General features: G+C 40.6%; 3 protein-coding genes across 5 annotated transcripts in view; 1 reads left to right on the top strand and 2 right to left on the bottom strand.

The window, feature by feature from the left end:
• LOC307013550 (E3 ubiquitin-protein ligase SMURF2) overlaps nucleotides 1-10,522 on the bottom strand; it is a 69,919-nt gene extending 59,397 nt beyond the window's left edge. For 2 of the 3 annotated variants that reach the window (XM_079640953.1, XM_079640954.1), the window contains exon 1: nucleotides 10,119-10,522. In XM_079640953.1, coding sequence (XP_079497079.1) covers nucleotides 10,119-10,338 — 220 coding nt within the window. In that variant the 5' untranslated portion in view covers nucleotides 10,339-10,522. The remainder of the gene's footprint in view (nucleotides 1-10,118) is intronic. The other variant, XM_079640955.1, reaches the window with a different exon arrangement.
• On the top strand, nucleotides 23-4,404 carry LOC307044890 (E3 SUMO-protein ligase ZBED1-like). The gene is made up of 3 exons (XM_079690321.1): nucleotides 23-1,706; nucleotides 2,358-2,977; nucleotides 3,145-4,404. Exons 1-3 carry the CDS (start codon nucleotides 860-862, stop codon nucleotides 3,391-3,393), a joined length of 1,716 nt encoding a protein of 571 aa, XP_079546447.1. The 5' UTR covers nucleotides 23-859; the 3' UTR covers nucleotides 3,394-4,404.
• An 802-nt stretch (nucleotides 10,523-11,324) lies between the features above and the next one.
• On the bottom strand, nucleotides 11,325-18,724 carry LOC307013570 (importin subunit alpha-1-like). Its single transcript, XM_079640980.1, has 11 exons — nucleotides 18,677-18,724; nucleotides 18,236-18,347; nucleotides 17,985-18,125; nucleotides 17,291-17,379; nucleotides 16,278-16,546; nucleotides 15,869-15,963; nucleotides 15,210-15,473; nucleotides 13,617-13,850; nucleotides 13,283-13,465; nucleotides 12,122-12,271; nucleotides 11,325-11,798 (listed from the first exon to the last, which is right to left on the bottom strand). The coding sequence occupies exons 2-11, from the start codon at nucleotides 18,299-18,301 to the stop codon at nucleotides 11,709-11,711; spliced, it is 1,581 nt and encodes a 526-aa protein (XP_079497106.1). The 5' UTR covers nucleotides 18,302-18,347; nucleotides 18,677-18,724; the 3' UTR covers nucleotides 11,325-11,708.
• Nucleotides 18,725-20,118: the final 1,394 nt, after the last annotated feature.

Below are 20,118 nucleotides of genomic sequence, written 5' to 3'. Positions count from 1 at the left end.
GATCGTCTTCTGGAGTACAGAGAGATCGTCTTCTGGAGTGAAGAGAGCGGACATAATGATATTGCAAGTTAGAAACGTAAGATGCATTTTGACTGGGGGAAAATACCCTGCATTTTGAATGTCCGATAGTCCACCATTAACACCTCAGTCCCGTCTTGTCTCATCAACAAAAACTAAATATACATTTCGTCATAGTTTTTATTATCAAGAATCTATTTTTAGCTTTATGCTGCGTTTCCATTGAATTGTCCATGTGAATACTGAATGAGGGCATACAAACAGAGAGAGAGAGAGAGAGAGAAAGAGAGAGAGAGTGTGTGTGTGGAATGTATGCTAGTGATACAGACTAAACAAAGCTGGCGGAAGTTTGGGTATAAGGCTCCGTACTGCACTACAACATCTAACCACAACACAGTGACCCCAAATGTTAGATGCAAGATCAAGAAGTAAGTACGTGTGTGCGTACACATACTTTTTCTTGAGCTTACACACACACACACACACACACACACACACACACACACACACACACACACACACACACACACACACACACACACACACACACACACACACACACACACACACACACACACACACACACACACACACACACACACACACACACACTGAACGATCTATCGTTTTAGACCGAAAATCGCGATCTCAGACAACACGATTTTGGGATCGTCAAAGCTGCGGTTTTTCTTGGTGCATAATAATAATAATTTCGTCAATAATTTCACATGAATGCCCAAGGCTCTGTGCCAGCTACCAATCAGAAAGCTGCAGCCTGCGCGTGACCAGATGACCTGTTCTCCACCCCAATCAGTGTGTAGCTCGTCATTAAATTTCAAGCATGGCAGAAGCGGGAGCAGAAGCGGAGCCGACTAAATTAATACCAAAAAGAAACAGCACGTCGGTCATTTGGCAGTATTTTGGATTTGAGGATGATGATGAACACCAGAAACAGGTGATGTGCCAAACATGTCGTGTAAAAGTGGCTACATCGGCTGGCAATACCACCAATTTACATCGCCACTTGAGAGTTCACCACCTGAACTTGTATGAGCAGTGCATGGCGAAAAAGAACCGTGAAAAATCAAGCAGCAGCCATACTTCGGCAAGTCAGCCAACAATAACATCATCGTTCGCCAGTGTGACGCCTTATGAAAAAACTAGCCGAAGACACAAGGAGATTACCGCTGCCGTAACGACTTACATATCGAAGGACATGGTGTCTGTAAACACAGTGACCAAAGACGCATTTAAAAGTTTGCTACGCACAATGGATAAGAGGTATGTTCTGCCCTCCCGCACATACTTCAATCAAGTTGCCATCCCACAGCTCTACACAGAATGTAAGGCCAAAGTTCTAAATGATCTGGAAAACACTGAGTTTTATGCGTCAACTACTGATCTGTGGTCAAGCAGAACGACCGAGCCCTACATGAGTTTGACCGTGCATTTCGTCAACGCCAACTTCGAGTTGTGTAGCCGCTGCCTGCAGACAGCATACTTCCCCACTGACCATACAGGGGAGAATATTGCCATGGGGCTGAAGGAGTGCTTGGCCAACTGGGGTCTAAAAGAAGAGGCCCAGACGTGCATAACAACAGACAACGCTACAAATATGATCAAAGCAATGGAACTTAACCAATGGACCAGACTGCAGTGCTTCGGACACAGGCTGCATCTTGCAATTGGTAAGTACAAGAATGTGTGTTCGTGCGAGTGTGTATGTTTACAAAGTTACTACAAGTGTGAGAGTTCGTATTATCCTCGCAGAGGCCCTAGTCTCTGCTATATTACTCTGCCCTCAAACACAGTTGGGAGGGGGGAGGGACGAAGCGCCGAGAGGTTTGTTGTCAAGCTGTAGTTAGCTGACCAACTGTTAGCGCAATGCTACTTTAACATACTGTTTATCCTAGTGAGAAAAATGAACCCTTTCATGGGTAAACTTTAAAACCTCCCAATACTGCTTGCTTCTGTTTAATTGCGGATTGCCGAGAGATGCAAAGGCGGTCTCCCCTATTTTTGAAGCCCTTACTAATGGGTCAATGACGTTTTTATAGTAGCAGATGTCAGGGTGGTGCAACCACAGCTGATGCTACTATATTACGAATTAAATGATTTTTTGTTTTTTAGTGGAATATCTAAAAAAGCATATTCCTTGCTTGTACATTAATTACCAATTACAAATTAATTTATGGGCAATAACTGACGTCTGCTGCTAAAAAAACGTAATTGAACTTAATACAAGATGACAACAGATGTAATCAATATGTTATGAATTCTGTGTTATGAGCTATCCTTATGGCTTTTCATACTGTAATACATGTAATGTTTTCCACCAGAAAATGCTGTCAAAGATGATCAAAGAATCAAACGGGCCACAGGACTTTGCAAGCAGCTGGTTGCGGTCTTCACTCACAGCTGGAAGAAGAAGAGGGCATTCAAACAGGCACAGCAAGACTTAAACCTACCTCAACAGTCACTGGTCACTGAATGTCCGACACGATGGGGCTCCCGGCAGAAAATGATTGGGAGGGTGTTGGAGCAGAGCAAGGCACTGTGCCAGGTTCTGTCTGAAGACAGGAAGACGTGGCACCTGATCCCCACTTGGCAAGACATAGATGTACTTGAATCTGTAAACAATATCCTCGGTCCTCTTCAGGAGTTCACAGACGCCCTCTCAGGTGAGGACTACGTAAGCGTGTCATACCTGAAGCCAGTGCTCCATCTCCTCAGAACAGCAACGCTTGCTGAAACTTACCAGGACACGAATCTCACCAAGGAGATCAAATCAAGAGCTCTCCACTACATTGAAGAGAAATACAGCGACCCAGTGACACAGGAGCTCTTGGACATCACATCCTTCCTTGATCCAAGATTCAAGACAAGCTACATAAGCGAAGAGAATGTCCCATACATCAAAGACAGAGTGAAGATGGAAATGGAACAGGTGGCACAAAAGGTAAGCTGTCCTTTTTCTTTGTTGTTTCAAAATAAAACAAAAAGTTGTATTTTTAGTTTTTTTTTTAACTATACTCTACTGACATTTTAAACTTTTAGACAAAATGCCTCGGTCTTAATCACAACTGATAGCAAAACATTGATGCCTCTTATTACTGTGTGTTGTAGGAGCAGAGGGCTTGTGTCACAACCCATACCATGCCCCTGAGTGCAGAAGAAGAACCACCATCCACCTCTACAAAACGAAAGCGGTCACTGGGCAGCTTTTTTAAGACCAAGGTGGTCCCTGCTTCCTCTACTGTGCAGTTGGAGGATACCATTAAAGCAGAACTGGACAACTACCTCATAACTCCTACCATTGATGGAGAGCAAGATCCACTGGCCTGGTGGAGAGTGCACAATGTCAACTTCCCATAGCTTAGCAAGTTGGCTCGTAAGTACCTTTGCATACCAGCAACGAGTGCACCATCAGAGAGACTGTTCAGTGCCAGTGGCAATATTGTCACATGTCAGCGTGCATGTCTGAAGCCAGCAAAGGTTGACATGTTGGTTTTCTTGGCCAAAAATCTCTGAAGGGATGAAGGGGAAGATTTATTGATTTTTGTTGTTGTTCTTCTGCACTTTGCCCTGAAATCTCTTATCGGCACCTTACCCTGACATGTCTTTGTTCCATTAAAAAAGATGTTCACTCTTTTTTACTTATCTTTTGTATACAGACTAGATGTAAAATAATTTAACCAGTTTGACATCTTTTCTTGATGAGGAAAATGTAGGGTAATTTAAACTTTTTAAATTATTATGATTATTATTATTATTTATTTTTACTACCTTTACATTTCACTTCCTCTTGCCACTTTATTTGAAGAAGAAGCACAGGTTTCTGAATACACGGGTTGAATATCTGTAACTGCTGCTGATGTTGATGTTCATAAGCTAGCTCCTTTGAGCCATTTTGCACTACTTTTAAGGTAAGACTTCTTTTTTTGCTCCACTTTGTTGTTATAATTTATAATTTGTATGTAGCCTACGTTATTTTACAAAAGTGCAATTATTTTGATGCTGCTGAGCCATTGATCTTTTTAATGCTTGATATTTTGTTAATAAACAGTCTTGCATTTGAAATCTGTTGCCAGCCGTTTTCATTCTTGCATTATCTTAATGAAATTCATTGTTTTAATTAATTTACACTGAAACTTGATTTAAAGAAAATAAATCGTGGTTGAAATCGAAACCGCAATCTCTGCCAGAAAAATCGCAATTCAATTTTTTCTTAAAATCGTTCAGCCCACACACACACACACACACACACACACACACACACACACACACACACACACACACACACACACACACACACACACACACACACACACACACACACACACACACACACACACACACACACACACACACACACACACACACACACACACACACACACACACACACACACACACACACACACACACACACACACACACACACACACACACACACACACACACGTCTCTTAAAGCAGTTTTATTCTGCATCACATTAGCAGATCCCCATCTCTCATCTTTCCTGAGGCCAGATGTGTGAAAATGCACCAGGTAATCATCACTGTTGTTGGTGCAGCAGAGATCCTTCTTTCAGAGCATGGCTTGTTCCTAAATGAAGCTGCCAGGGATACAGAAAACAGAGATCAACACCACAACCACGTCACAGTATGACTCATGTCCATTGTGTGCTGATGAATCATAAACCCTAACTCTGGTCCCCATTTCATCTGTCAAAGCTTTGTATTGTTATAAACCGGCAAAAGGCCACTTAGAAAATGAAACAGCTTAGACGTCACTAAATAAATGACACCACAAGCTGACTCCAATTCCCCAAATTACCAGGAGCTTACAGTGTGATGATTAAATATCAATTTAAATCAGCTTTCATTTTAATCATACAGGGAGACCAGCGGGCCAGGGGGAAATAATACTACCAATTTAATCCATTCAAGGCATGATAACTTAAACGGCTTGACAACTAATTGTCCTATTCAGTGTTTCCCCTACCATTGTCTTGGCGGGGCGCTGCGCCCTGCCAACGGAGCCCCGCGCCCTGCCTGAAATTCAAGGTGTTTTTTGTTTTTTGTATTTAAAATGTTTTATTTTATTATTTAAAAACAAAAATATATATATATATATATAGCACCAAATTGCAACTGAAGTAATCTATCTACGATCACGTTTCACATTGAACATGTGCTCTTTTATTAAATAAACTAAACGCCTATGTTATTTATCCAATGTGCATGTTTCAGTGTCCACTGCCAACAGCTCTGCTGTCTGCCCGTTTGTGTCCCCCCCCCAGTTTCAAATTCGCTTATTATTATTTTTTAACCGCAAGCCGTTATCGTCACGGGAGAAGGACACAAACAGCCTGCTCAGGTGGACGCGCGCGAACGCGACAACGAACGTAGCGTGCGCATTCTAAAAATAGCTCACAGATGGTGAGCAGCTACCGCGGTTTTGAACTACAGTATTGAATTTGACAGAAAACAACAATGGAATGCCAGCAGAAGAATAGTCTAATGAGTTGGGTGGAAAAAAAGACAGGAGACGTGAGTTGGTTTATTCAGTAAATTAGCTCAGGATAATTGGATGTTCTGTCTACACCTGTTGATGTGAGGCTAATGCAGGATTTGCTAGCTTGATGCTACCGGCATTTAGCGGCAGTGACTCAAATTGCCACTTAAAATGTATCGTCAGCAATGTATGACAAGCAGACTGCTTGTTTAATGTTAGACTCACACCAATAGCTCAATATGATCATTACACGATTGCTTTCATATCAGAGATCAGATGAGGTGGAGCTGCCTCCAGCAATAGAGGATGAGGCAGAGAGAAGCAGCAGCAGCAGCAGCAGCAGCAGCACAGGGTGGCAGCAGGTATGTTATATGCTGTAGTCAGGTGATTTAAAGGTATCAATGAAAGGAAGAAGTGTAGGCTACATGATAAGAAGGGAATACAGTTTGAATTAAAGTAATAAAGTACAGTGTAACACTGTACTTTATTACTTTTTAATGTACAAATACTTTGTTACTGTACGATATCAATAACAATAATCCACAGCTCCTTTCTCTGCTCCAGAGGATAAAAAAAATGTGGGTGCCCCGAAAAAAATGTTCGGGGTACCCGAGCAGCACCCTGCCAAGGCAGTAAACCTAGGGGAAACACTGCTATTGTCGGTTTCTCAGCATGAGCATTCATTCCTTACATTAGGGAAAGCCTTATAGTCTAAATGTAGCTCAACCTTGCGTGCCGACAGTACATCCTCTGGAGGCTTGACCGTAGATACGAGTGTGTCTGGGTGCATGTGCGTGTGAAAGTGGGAGTTTGTCTATCTCTCTGAGAACACAACACATTGGGCTTGCACATACAGACAATCTGACACACAAAGCTGTACATCTGAGAGTCGGCAGTGAACGAAGAGATAGTCTTCACCGGTAAATGCATTCAGGCCTAGTTAGGGACAAAAGCTTTATTTTTCCCCTTTAAATGCACAAATAGGCTTGAGCACTAGTTCCAAAAATGTTAGAAGAAAAGATGGGAAAATACCCAGACAAATCCTGACCGTAAATTAAAAATATTCATGTGGGTTTCCTTGCTTGCCTGTGTGTCACGCACACACACAGAACAGGAAGAATCCCGGGATGATTCTTCCAATCGTTCCTGGCTTGCTGAATGCCAACTGGCAGCTGAAGGGAGAAGTGGATCACATCGACAGACTCTCTTCCTCACAGTGCAGCCAAGAGGACATATTTGAGAAGGGGTGAGAGATGGATTCATCCCCTTGTACATCTCATGTCGTCCACCGTTTGAGAATATCCAGAATCCAGTGAAGGAAAGCGAGGGAAAACACCCTGTTCCTGTTTGATTTGAGTGAATCATACACCAGCTCTCAGGGGACAGAGAAGAAACGACACCACTTCTCATCTCCCTGCAGTGTAAGGTATAACAGCCCTCAATAATATCCAAGATTGCTCGCTTTTACAAGCTTGGCAGCAGTCTCTGCGAGGACATGTCAACACACCGCCTACCAGCAAACTCCAACTAGATTTTTTATTTATTTAACGAAGCATCAAAAAGCCGCTATCCTAGATAAATGTACCAAACGTGAGATGACGCTCCAAAAACGCCTCTGAGAGAAGACTGAAGGTGTCATTTGAATGCAGTCTTAGTCATCCCAGCACTATGGGATAACTAATGGCGCATTTCCACTACAGGGCCTCGCTCGGTATGGCTAGGCCTCGTTAGGCCTTGTTAGGACTGGCTCACTTTAAGCTGTGTTTCCATTACAGTTTAGTAGCTGGGGCAGTAACTATAGTAACGCAGTGTATGCGGAGCCGTGACGTCATCTTCGATGCGAACCACAGAAAAACAACATCAGACGTTAGCACTCAAGCTCACAGCTCCTCATATCTGTTCAGAAACTAGACAAAAGTTAAACTAGTACAAACCACAGACTGTCTGTGTCATGGCGAATACAGTCGCTGGTTTATTTATGTCTGTATAGGCCGTTGTTGTGAGTGTGGACGTTCGGAGCATACACTGCGTTAGCTTAGCCGATCTCCATTTAGAAAACACGCATTTTAAAAAGGTTTTTCGCCTGCCGTCTGTCTGCAGACTTGTCAAAGCATTAATTCATGGTTTTTACTAACTGGTATCAGTATGTTGTTCCTTCGGCATCATTTTGAAACGTGTATTACAATTAAATCACGGTCAAATATGTCCATTTTGTTGTAGTTGTAGCCCCCTCGCCAGCGATTCTCTCTCTAGTTCAGCATACTCAGCCCGACTTGGTTGTTGGCTCGGAAAGAACCTCGATTTTATTGGGCCAGAAAAACTGTTAAATAGTACCCGCTAGCCGGTACTACGCTAAGTGGAAACGCAACCAAAAACGGGCTGGGCACGGCACGCTTAAAGCGAGCTCTGCGCTATAGTGGAAATGCGCCATAAGACTGCATTGGGGATGAAATTGGTCAAAATCCTGCAGAGTGTAAACCCACCCTACGCAAACAGATAAACTGTGAGAAGTTGAGAAATTAAGTATACAAAGTTGGAGGCTAAGCATACAGCAAATTACTAAAGAGGCTTTTGATATTCATTGCCATGTTAAAACATTCTTATCATAATGGCAAACTGAAGAAAAGACTGTGTTTGTAACAGAGCCATTTTGTTATTGTTATTTGATTGGATCACACTTAAAGAAAATGTGTGGTGGCCAGCAGGAAGGAAGGCTGGGAAATGGCAATGAGTCTAGACTGCATAACAGATGCATCCATATGGTTCTTTAACAAGGCACCAAGCAGTATGTCAAGTACATCTTTCCTATTGCAGCTATTTTCAGCAATCAGCATCACCAATTTCTAGTCAAATAAACTGCTCCCCAAACAATGACAAGAGTTACAAAGCTCAATAAAAATTACACATGTCATACATTCCTTAGATTCAAGCTTCTGGTTAATCCAATTCTAATTCTCAGCGAGAGAAAAAACACTCAATCTATGAAAGAGAACACAGAGCAGACAAAGTAAAACTGGACTTCGGCTGGTATCCAAAGTGAGGTCTAAATGCATACAGACTCAAACATATAAATCAAGTGCGACCACAACTAAACATACGTATAGTGTAAATGAATGCATAAGTCTAAATGTATATTTAGCATCACTGAGCATCAGTGTGAGCAGCAGCTCAGTCATATGAACCCCAATTTCTGTCTATACACACACACTCACAGGCAGACACACACACTCTCACAGGCAGACACAGTTTCCCTTATCCTTTCTCTCTAGTAAAGGACAGACAGAGGATGTGTCTATAATCGGGAAAGACTCACATTTCCTCTCTGAGGTTTCACATTCCTGGGATTCCGTCTGAAGACCACTGCAGCCCATTTAAAACCATTCTCCATATGGAGGAGGAAAAAAGAAACTAGGGCAGGCAGCAAAGGTTTTTAAGCTATGGGGGTTAATTTATCTATGCAGTATTACTCTTTAAACATTCTAGGTAAAGGTACCAGTGTGGTTTAATGTAGCATAATGCAGAATTCATCAATCTCATAATGTTGTTTAACATACAAAAATATCATATAAAGATAGAACACCTGTTGTTATGCAATACGGTGGGAATTAAAAGTGAATAGCACTGGAGAGTCATACAATAATTATAGTGTGTCAGCTCCAAATACAGGTAATACAACAAATTAAAGTAAGACATGTAATGTTCTTCTTTTGCTCAGCAGTTGCCCCATATGAACACCATCACATTTCAAATTTGATGTGGCTGGAAATCTGGTCCCTGCATAAATCCATCCAACAAAGTAAAACTCAAAATGCTTCAAATGCCATTTCCCTGCTGTAAGACCACGTCTCCAGCCTATGCCTTGTTACAAAATGCCTTATTGTATAGTGCCATATCTATTCTAGGTTTTTCCACAATCCATTTGTATGGAGCTCATTGAAAGTAATCATCTAAAGGCCATTGGGAATGGCACCAATGTGAGATAAGATGTCGGCTTTTCCTTAGGTAGTAGTTGTAATTTGTGATTCCACGTCTACTAAAACCCAAAGCTTCACAGTCCGACCACTACCTTTTGAAATGTTCATGTAACATGAGCACATAGTAAACAATACTAACGGATGGTTAACGTAAGATGTTTTCAATGAAGATATGCATAACTCACTGTTAGAACATCGATTACTCTAAGACACTATGTGAATAAATAAACATTAGCACCAATTTGGCTTAAGTATTTCATCTAAGCAAACCTATAAAAGAGCTATTAGTAAAGATGCCAAGTAACGGTAGCCAGCTATGTTAATGCAACATAAACAGCGATGTTGTCACAGCTAATGTTTGCTAACGAGCTAGGCTCATTGGCTGTCTTTGGATGCTGCCAGGTAGAATAACGTGAGTATATGTAAAATAAAAATAAAAGAATAAAATAAACGTTGGATCAAAAATTATTTGAACATTTTAAAAAACACACAGAAACGCGCCAGTATCCATCGGCACCATGAGCAGATGTTAGCCTCGTTAGCTAGCAGGCTAACATGCTAAGGTCTCCAAGCGGCGGGGCACAGGAGGGGGTTTAAATGTGCTTACCTGTCAACCGCAGCTTCACTGGGCCATTTCTCCTAACTCCTTGGCTAGACATTCCCCTTTGTGTTCCAGCTTGATGAAAAAAAAAAGCACAAAAAGCGTCTAGTTCATGTGTCAGCGTACGAGTTTCAAAAGGTATCTCCCAAAACAATCCCTCTGCTAGCACGGGGTAGCTCGTATTATCACCATAGCAAATCTCTGTGTATGCAGCATAATGTATCATAACATCGGTGGAATTACAATATAATGTGAGTTCCTTTTCCGTAAAAAAAATGCAACTATCTAATATCACCCAAAAAGCCGTTGAAGCTCAGAGCAAAGGGTGCTCATAAAAATCAAGAGGACAGTGTACCCTCCATCCAGACGGGCGTCCACTCTCTGCCCGGGCTGCTTTAACTGGAGCTGCTCGTGATGGTGGTGAAGACTTCACACTGAGAGCACTTCCGGTACATTTCAAAATAAAAGCTTCATCAGATGTTCTTGATGTTCTTATTACAACCAAAAACAAAGACATGTTCATAGTTACCAATATTAATATAACATTAAATGTATACACTTGCACTTTTTTCTGAAATAGATTGTCCATGTGTTACTTTCAGTAAATTAGCCAATGTGCATTGAGGAAGCTTTAGAAAATGTGTATTTCCATACACCCACTAATAAAACATGTGATGCAAGTAAATTAAACCTGGTTGCCTTCGTTCAAATCTTACCAAAAGCATATTTTTGTATTTCATTTAACCTTATCTTGATAGTTTATGTAGTCAGACTTCCACTGCAATAATATCATATGGAGTATAGCTTTTCCCCCCTGACTACAGTATATATAAACTCTGAGTATACAGACTGAGTTACTATTAAGTGTGAGTTTAATTGGTTAATAGCAGTCATTTCCAAAAGTGGGCATCCCATTTAAGGAGGGCTCATGTATCCATTTTAAAATATCATTGACAGCTACAAGAAGTCTTTTATAGAGATTTTAATTTTTTTCCCTTGTCATAAAGAATCATAAAGGCCATTTTACATGGTGTCAGATTCAACAAATCAGCACTTGATGCAATTTTTCCTGACAGTAGATTTAGTGAATTCAGATCTACAGTAGGGGTAATATATTTGGCCAAGTCTGATTTTGCTCTTTCCCTTTAATTCATATATGATATAAGCCATCATGGCCATACATTGCAAGACCTCCAACTGTTGAATGACAGATTTCGTTCACAAAATATTTTAATGTACTATAGAAACAGCCAGGACCTTAGAACCACAAGTATAGAGAAAACCACAGTGTCACCTAGTGGTGAAATGCACACAGATCATTACCATCTATGCTTAAGAATTTCTTCTTAAAGCCTTACCTACTTCACATTATTTAACCAATTAATCTAGGCACATTTCCCTGTATCCGTGACATTCATCAAGAAAGAAAACATTTTGCATGAGCAACATTTATTTACAGATATGTTTTCAAAACGGGGATATTTTGTCTGTACTGTCACGTACAAGAATGAAATGTCTAAAAAAAAAAAAATACAAAAATATCAACAAGTTCTGAATTTCTTTTTTTTTTTATGTTACAAAGGGAGAGCTGGACTTTTAAAACTTGAAAGTGCTTTGGTCCTCAGGGATCTGGAAGGTATAGGAGTCTGCAGTAGCCTCAGGAACCACAGAATCATCCTCTTCATTCTGAAAGACAGGAGGGACCAGAGGAGAGCAGCGTTAGTTCTGAGCATCATTAAATGAATGAACATTGATTTGGTGGACTAGGACAATCTCTGTCAGCTACGAAAAGGTCTGTTGTGAATGGAGTAACATTAAAGACTAAACAGCAACACAATTTGTATTTAAAAAAGGCATTTAGTCAGTGATTTCACTAGAAAAGTATAAAACCCATTGAAATTAATCAAATATAATGACAAGTAAACTATCAATCTTTTATAATTCGTATGTGATTATGATCACATTAGCTATGATTTCTCCGTGGCTAGTCAGTTTCCAGAAACGCTCACCTCTTCAGAGAAGTATTTGTCTATGATGTTGAGGGATGACTTGTACACAGCTTCGTTGTCATGGGTCTGCAGTGTCTCAATCTTGTCCAAACCACCCAACTCCTCGATCATTAGGCACAGTTTTTCAACCTCGCCAGCTTTGTATGCCATCTGGGGAGAAAGGGAAACATATCTGTAAGACTAATAGTTGCTAAGAAATGAAACTGTGGCCACTCTTTTTAATCTGTGACGATCAAGATTCCAGCAGCTTCATTCTGAGATTAAAGTCAGCAAATCTTCATGTTTCCTAATCTCAGAAACCCACAGTGTTAAGTCTCCATTTCCTAGGGAACTAAGAGAAAATGTCTGTAAAAAGGGTTATTTAAAAAAAGGCCAATTTCTCTTTGATCAGGGTATATGCAGGAATCCTGAAGTCAGATGTAATACCTTTTAAGACCTTTTTTAAAAGACCCTTTTCATACATTTTAAGACCTCAGCCTTAATTTTCACTACATTTATTTATCAACTTTTAAAGACCCCGCGGACATCCTGTTGATGGAATTTAATCGCTTAATTGTTTGCCGTTTAAGACGGTAGCCTGCCATCAGATCTTAATCCCTGGCTTCTGACATCTTTAAAGTTTACATTTTCGATGCATTTATTTGCCAAAACTTTTGCACAACTAGTTATCTTCCATTGCCGGAAAAAGATCTCTGATTGTGTTTATGCCGTCTGATCTCATTTACTTCACATAAAGTATAACAGCCCAACATCTGCAAATCTCCAGATCATATTCTTCCTTTTTTTAAATCTTATATGATAAATGAATCTGAAGAAGTTACATCCTTAATGAGTCTTCCTTATAATTAAATGTTTAAATTGAGATTCCAACAGTATGCTTTAGTGTTGTTCTGTGTCTGCAGAACGTTATTGCTACACAATGACGCTTTAATCTTTCCAAAAAGAATTGTCGATACTGAATAATGGGATAAATTACCTATCATTTTATCAAGTAGTAATTCTGCACATGTTTATTTTCATACACGATACACTGAGATGAATCGTTGTGGTTAAACTCTACTCGACATGTAGCAGTGTTAATTGCAGCATTTTGATTACTCATAAAAAAAGAAACTTGCTGTACTCCGATGCAAAAATAGCAACATGGTCTTGAAAATATACCTGCAATATATTCTGAATTGCATCCAGGATGACCAAGAGTATTTTGCTGTCTTTGGCGGTCAGTAGGTTGAGCAGAGGCTCCAGGACATTGCATTGGACCAGGTAGGCCGCCTGCTCCATCGTCCCACCACTGGTATAGTTGGTGACTGCCCACACTGCCTCCTTCTGAGTCTTGTAGTCTCCCTAAAACAGAAATAACATGATATTTAAGGCCGGAGAAAAGCATAGGCATTAATACAGATAGTAAAGAAACTAAATGACCATTCATGAATAAATGTGTTCCTCATTTGGTATATTGTAACACCCAGATCTATTTTCTGTGTGCTGCTCTGACCTGTTGCAGGATCTCCACCAGCATGGGCATCAGGCCTGCATTGATGACCTCCTGGATCTGGGTGTCCTTGCCTGCAGTGATATTGGAGAGGGTCCAGGCAGCCTCTTTCTGGATATTGGGCTTGTTGTGGCGCAGCAGGCCCGGGAACATGGCCAGAGCACCTGCATTCAGCACAAACTGAGTCTGCTCGTCTGTCCCGGTCACTATGTTGCCAAGGGACCGCAGGGCTGGAGTCTGAAGAAGAACAAGTCAATTATATTTAGTATTTACAATAAAAGGAATAATCTAGGGATGAGAAGAGGATAATGTGATTGATACCCAGACACTTGTGTGTGTTAAGGTTACAATTCGACAACTGCTGGATAAGATAACTTATGGTTTCAATGGTTCACAGCTTTCTACACACAAGGACTTGAACCTTTGCAAGTTATCAGTCCTACATTCAGCCAAAACATAGATGTCCCAATAGGCGCTTTCACACCGCAGTACTTTTCCCACAAAGGTTCATGAGAACTTAGTAACTCTTTAGTCCTGATGAACTAAGTACAGATCGCGTTCACACCGGAATAAGTCCCTGAGGGAGGATTAGGCAAATGAAGCCGCTAACGTCACTTATTCTTCTGGTTTGGGTTTACTTGCAGGCCGCAAACAACTTCACGCCGTATACTGCCACCCGTAGTCCCCGTCCGGAAGTCCCCGGAGTTAGGGACTGGCTTCAGTAGAAGTTGCTGGTTCTCCCAGCAGCTTCTACTGAAGCCTTCCGAGTAAACGGCCAGAACGCCGACACCTTATCTCCACCGCTCCCATGTTTTATTTTATGTTGCCATAAGTTAGTCTCTCTGCGTCTGTGCGCTGGGCTAATTAATAATGCTAATGCAAGGATAATAAAATGGCGGCCTCACAAAACTTTTATGAAGTTTTACAAGGCGTGGTTTGCAATCCGCCCAGCCAATCAGAAATAGGAACCTTTTTCTCCCACGAAAGTCCCTGCTCTCTAGCAGGGTCGGAAAAAGGTTCTCATGAACTCATTTTAGTTCCAGCTCTTTTCGGTGTGAACGCGACATTTCGGAACTATATCGGAACTAAAGTGGGAAAAGTACTGCGGTGTGAACGCGCCTAATGGTGCATGAATAAAGAGTGTGGGAAACTTCTGATGGTATTTATGACCATATAAAAAAGCAATTATTTTAAGGGAAGAAAGACTTTCAAACACGCTCATGATGGTGGGAATAGAGTAATCTACTCTGCTGAACTGCACACATCCCTCATACTATACTATTCCTCCTGTGTGACAGAAAGGTACAATATTCCAAAAATGATCCTTAAATCTAGATTCTAGGAGACAAGACACTTTGACAATTAAATACATCTGTTAAGCACATTATTTCAGAACAAACATAAGGAATTAAGAACAATTGGGCTCTGTTCATATCTTTGGCAATGACAAAACTTCCATACAAAATACATAAAGCAGAAGGAAGCTACACTTGATTATTAATTGAATGAATTAAGTAGATCTTAATGTATAATGCACTAAAGCCCGTTACAAATAACATTTACTTTTGACATGACCAATCTCAACACCACACTTACCACAACGGAGAGCTCTCCACAGGCCAGCAGCTGCACCAGGCGGGGCACCAGGCCGGCCTGCACCACCACCTCTATCCTCTCGTTGGAGCCGTCAGTCAGGTAGGACACGGCCCAACAGGTATCGGCCAGGATCTCCCTGTCATCATGGTGAAGGAGGCGCACCAGGGCTGGGAGCAGCTGCTGCACCGCCGCCAGAGGAGGGGCCGGGTTCTTGTTCCGACACAGGTTGGAGAGCGTCCAGGTGACATTGCGCAAGTACCCAGACTGGTTTGGTGGATTCAGAGCCAAGTGTTATTTTTCAAAAATCAAGGTGTCAAAAAATGATAGTGATTGTAATAGATACTGACAACAGTTTATTCAAAAGACTTATTTAAAGAGAGAAACATCTTTATTGTCAGTTGTCCAACATTTCTCTCAAGTCCCCTCAAAACAAAACCATAAGGGTCTCAGGAAATGTATCAATCTATTAAACTGGCCAATTTAATGAGTTAATGTAATTTTTTTCACAACCGCTATACTATAAAATCCCTGAAGGACATTTCTAAAAAAGGGCCACATGGGAGGCTGATAAGCCTTGTTGACAACAAATGTGGCTCAGGTGAACTTAAAGTTAGGTCTGGTCTGTAAGAACAGGCGATCAAATAATATTTGCAACTCACAGGAAACACAGACAAGTCAGGAACTGCCAGCAAGGCGAGGAGTGGATTGAGACCACCATCTTTGATCACTAGGTCTCGGTAGTTGGATCCATCACCTAGGAAAGACATTCACAGTTAAAGTCTATTAACTGGACAATCACAACAGAAAATAAAATCATATCAGCTCAAATAAAATTACAGTAAGTTACTACATGAGGTATTAGCATAACAACTATCATTTTGTAGAGCATTCTAGAGACTATCAACACCTCCAGACTAAACAAAAGGAAGCATATATACACCCAAAAAACAGCAACAGATCTCCACATCAAATCTATCTAGGCAAGCTGAACATAACCGTGTAGGATGCTGTAATGGAGGGACAGAACTGAAACACAAAGAGATGTTGAGTGTGGAAAGCACACAGTACCTGCAATGTTACCCAGGGCCCAAATGGCCTGCTCGCTGATGTGTGGGTGGGGGGATGCCACCAGGATGATGAAGGCAGGGATGGCCCCTCCATCCACCACAGCAGTGGTCTGGTCTGAGTTTCCTGAGGCGATGTTGGTCAGAGCCCATGCTGCCTCGAATTGGATGGGGGGGCAATCAGACAGTGCCAGAAAACTAACAAACCTCGGGATGAGGCCGGCAGTAATGATGTTGTCAATGGGTGGATGCTTTTCTCTTGAGAGGAGCCTCCTGTACATCAAGAGATAATACAGTAATGGAATTCATAAAACGGAAGGTAACTTTAATGAAAGTCAAAGTCAAATGTAGCATTATAAAAATGTATTTAAGTAACAACTAGATGGATGCGGCAATTCAGTTCAACAGGTTTTAGAAGAAATTGATTTCCAATATAGCTATTAATAATAATCCACTTTATTTATGCAGCTTAAGAGCTTTATAAGGATGAGTTGTAGCACCTTCTGCTAAACACAAAGTAAATGTGTTAACATGTATTAAAATTAGAACCAAATATAAAACAAAGCACAGGTGGTGAAGTTGCTGGACTGTTTGTCAAAAACATGGGAACATGATGGAGCCCCGCGCCCCCCCTGAAATTCAAGTTGTTTAAAAAAATAAAATAAAAAAAGTGATATATAAATAAAAAAAGTATATATATATATATATATATATATATATATATATATATATATATATATATATATATATATAACCAAATTGCAACTAATCTATATCTACTGTCACTTTTCACATTGAACATGTGCTCTTTTATTAAATAAACTAAACACTTTCATTTTAAGTTGTGAGTTTAGTGTTTTTGACCCTAAGAAACACTGATACATTAATCAATAACAATAATCCACAGCTCCTCTCTGCTCCAGAGGATTTCAAAAATATATATCGCTCAGACAGCACCCCCCCCAAAGCAGTAAACCTAGGGGAAACACTGTATCTGGAACATCGACAATGATTTACCTGGCTGCCTGCGTGGCCTGCAGCTGATGATCTAGATTTTGGCTGTTTATACCATCTACAATCTCCTCCACAGTCCAGTGCTGAGGAGGCTGTGAGAACAGAAACAGAGGAAGGTTACTTATCTGCAAAGTGAACCTGGTAAAGAATTTTAAAAATATTTTCTTTCAATGTTTTTGATTTGTGTTTCTTATTGTGGGATGTGTACCAAACAAAGACTTATCAGCGAGTAAATCTCTGCAGCACCACAAATCTTAATCGAGAGTGTTCTGCGTTTCATAACTAGTTGTCCCCAGCAATATTGTTAATATACTATTCCATATTGCAATTTCGATAAAATGTAGGACTTGTTCGGCCCTAGTAGACAAGGGAAGTATTTTAAAATGAAGTGGAACAACATTCACATTTGCAAAAAGACAATTTCTCATTGACCTTCGGCCACTTCCTATAGCAGAGCAAGCTTTAATCAACCTTTATGGTTCAATTTAAAATCAGGCGGTTTCTCTAGGTTACGGGTAAGTTGTTGGCATTAAGCCTGTTGTAACTCATTGCCAACTAAATTAAAAAACGTTCCAAACGTGGAAAAATTGTTGTATTTATATCAGGTGCGTCATGTTTTCGGTGCCCCGTTAAATAAAATAGTTTGCCATTGTGTGAAAGGAACAGCCGTAAAGCTGGCCAAAAGCAGCTGCTGTACCTGTGCATTGGGGTCTGAATCATGGAGAGGAGAGGTGGGCTCGTCCAGGAGGGTCTGGACGTTTCTCCTCTTCAGGATCTGATCATCCTTCTTCGCTTTACGCAGCTCCACGTTGACTTCTGCTCTCCTGCGCCTTAGATCCTGAAGACGCCGATATAACGATATACAGATATAATAAGTTGGACGGAATTTAATTTACCATTAGCTACCTCAATTATGTTACAATGCTGAATGTTTCTTGAAGAACTTACATTCACATCTTTCCCTTTGTTTTTGAACTGGGTGAGCCGATCTCCGTTGTCGTTGCCAGCTGACATTCCTGAACGTTAAACAAGTCCTTCGATTCTAACGATTAGACACTCCCTGTTGAAAAAAATATAATGGACGTTAAAAACTAAACAGTCTTTACAACGGCTGATTTGCCAAACTCCCCTTCGTTCACTTCGTCAAAGCTAGCTCGTAGGAGGTAAATGAGCTAACGCTAGCACCCGCTCGTATTGAAGCCAAGCCGGTTATCTAACACCATGTGGCCCGTAGCAGCCTGTCCGCTAATCCAACAGCCAAAACCCCTCTGTTTTTCTAAAACCACGGTAATACAACCAGTTACAAGCAGAATAGAAAACTCGAAACTAAGGATGGAATTATACATTTGAAATGTAAATTTAGCCACAAAGCATGTGCGACTTGCTTACCTTAGAGAGATGGTGTAGTTTCTTTTTCTCTCTTTTTCTTTTTTTTTTTTACAAAAGACCTGACGTCATTTATATACCTCCCTGTTTTTTCTGAGTTCTGATTGGACAGTCGGACCACATGCCCCGCCTCATCGCCCACGCTTAAAAAAAACGCTTCAAACAACAAAGCCGTTGTCAAAGGCAACCGCTGTTAGTATCGCGAGATACTATTTTATACTGGTTTTCATTGTGTACGGCCATGTATAAAATATATACCGTGGGTAACATTTTCCTTCCATAAAAATGTTTTTGTTCGTATTCTTGATGCTTCACCATACGTATAGTTACAGCGATTGTCTTGAGACGGCATTTTTAAAATTGTTGTTTTCCACATCTAGCCACGTAATGACCCAGTGGCCTAATGGATAAGGCATCAGCCTCCGGAGCTGGGGATTGTGGGTTCGAGTCCCATCTGGGTCGTATTTAACTCCTTTTCAGGGCTTAAGTGTGTCCAAAGTAGGATTTCTCAATGAATTGGATCATTTAATATAAAAGTGTCTTGGTTAATACTGCCATCATCAATTGGTCCAATACCACACCGACTCTCACAAGCAGTCTTTTAGAGATTCTAGCCTGTTGATTATTCACACACCATTGATAAATGCTATTAACGGTCAAATTTAAGTCGAGTAGTATGGTTTTCTAGATTATGATATTCACCTAAAAAAATCAATGACATTGACCCTAATTCTGCAAATATAAACATCCACAAAAGTGCAATTTTAACTGTTCATAGCCTACTGTTGCTGAAATACATTAAATCTTAGGGCATCAGACTATAAAGCCTCAAGCATCTATTATTATATTCACAAAGACACAAGGACTAAAACTAAACCACACAAACGAACCTGTCCGTTGCACGTGCATGTATTACTTTGGACCCCTTCATATCATTTCCTGTAGTATTTTTTTGTCTTATTGTGTACTTAAAGATAAGACATGCTGAAATGTGTACAGCTTAACATTATACAATTTAAGGAAAAAAAATAATGTTCTGTAGATAGTAGAAACAAATGAGCATAGTAAGCACTAAACAGTAAAAGAGAAACTGAATTGCTTGCATGTTTCCAGGGTTCTCAGAGGACTGAGGGTGAAAGGCCAAAAGCTCTGTATTTTGAAAGTATTTGCCGGAAGTACAGGTGGGCCATAATTGCTGCATTAACTCTAGTTTGACCACAGAGTTTGACACATAGTAGGAATACTGCAACCATTCGCCATGGCCACCAGAGGGCAGCGAGGTTTAATGACTACATTCAATTAGTTAATCTAACATAGAAAGCTAGTTTAGCACTACTGTAAAAACGTTATCAGCGCTCTAGCTCAACTACCCTATTTTACCAAGTGCCATTTAGCTTGCATGTTGCAGACATAGACTGTACATAAGTTAATAGACTGTCCAATAC

Source organism: Notothenia rossii (genome assembly GCF_949606895.1).
Source record: "Notothenia rossii genome assembly, chromosome: 1".
NCBI classification, from domain to species: Eukaryota; Metazoa; Chordata; class Actinopteri; order Perciformes; family Nototheniidae; genus Notothenia; species Notothenia rossii.
This window is presented reverse-complemented; position numbering and strand designations above follow the sequence as displayed.

What these genes read in the sequence shown, in the direction of transcription:
- LOC307044890 (XM_079690321.1), top strand. Translation starts at nt 860, where the DNA reads ATGGCAGAAGCGGGAGCAGAAGCGGAGCCGACTAAATTAATACCAAAA. An exon ending in CAGGCTGCATCTTGCAATTG is followed by an intron (nt 1,707 to 2,357) that starts GTAAGTACAAGA and finishes GTTTTCCACCAG; the next exon opens with AAAATGCTGTCAAAGATGAT. An exon ending in TGGAACAGGTGGCACAAAAG is followed by an intron (nt 2,978 to 3,144) that starts GTAAGCTGTCCT and finishes TGTGTGTTGTAG; the next exon opens with GAGCAGAGGGCTTGTGTCAC.
- LOC307013570 (XM_079640980.1), bottom strand. Translation starts at nt 18,301, where the DNA reads ATGTCAGCTGGCAACGACAACGGAGATCGGCTCACCCAGTTCAAAAAC. An exon ending in GGCCCTGGGTAACATTGCAG is followed by an intron (nt 15,964 to 16,277) that starts GTACTGTGTGCT and finishes TGTCTTTCCTAG; the next exon opens with GTGATGGATCCAACTACCGA. An exon ending in CAATTCAGAATATATTGCAG is followed by an intron (nt 12,272 to 13,282) that starts GTATATTTTCAA and finishes CTTTCTCCCCAG; the next exon opens with ATGGCATACAAAGCTGGCGA.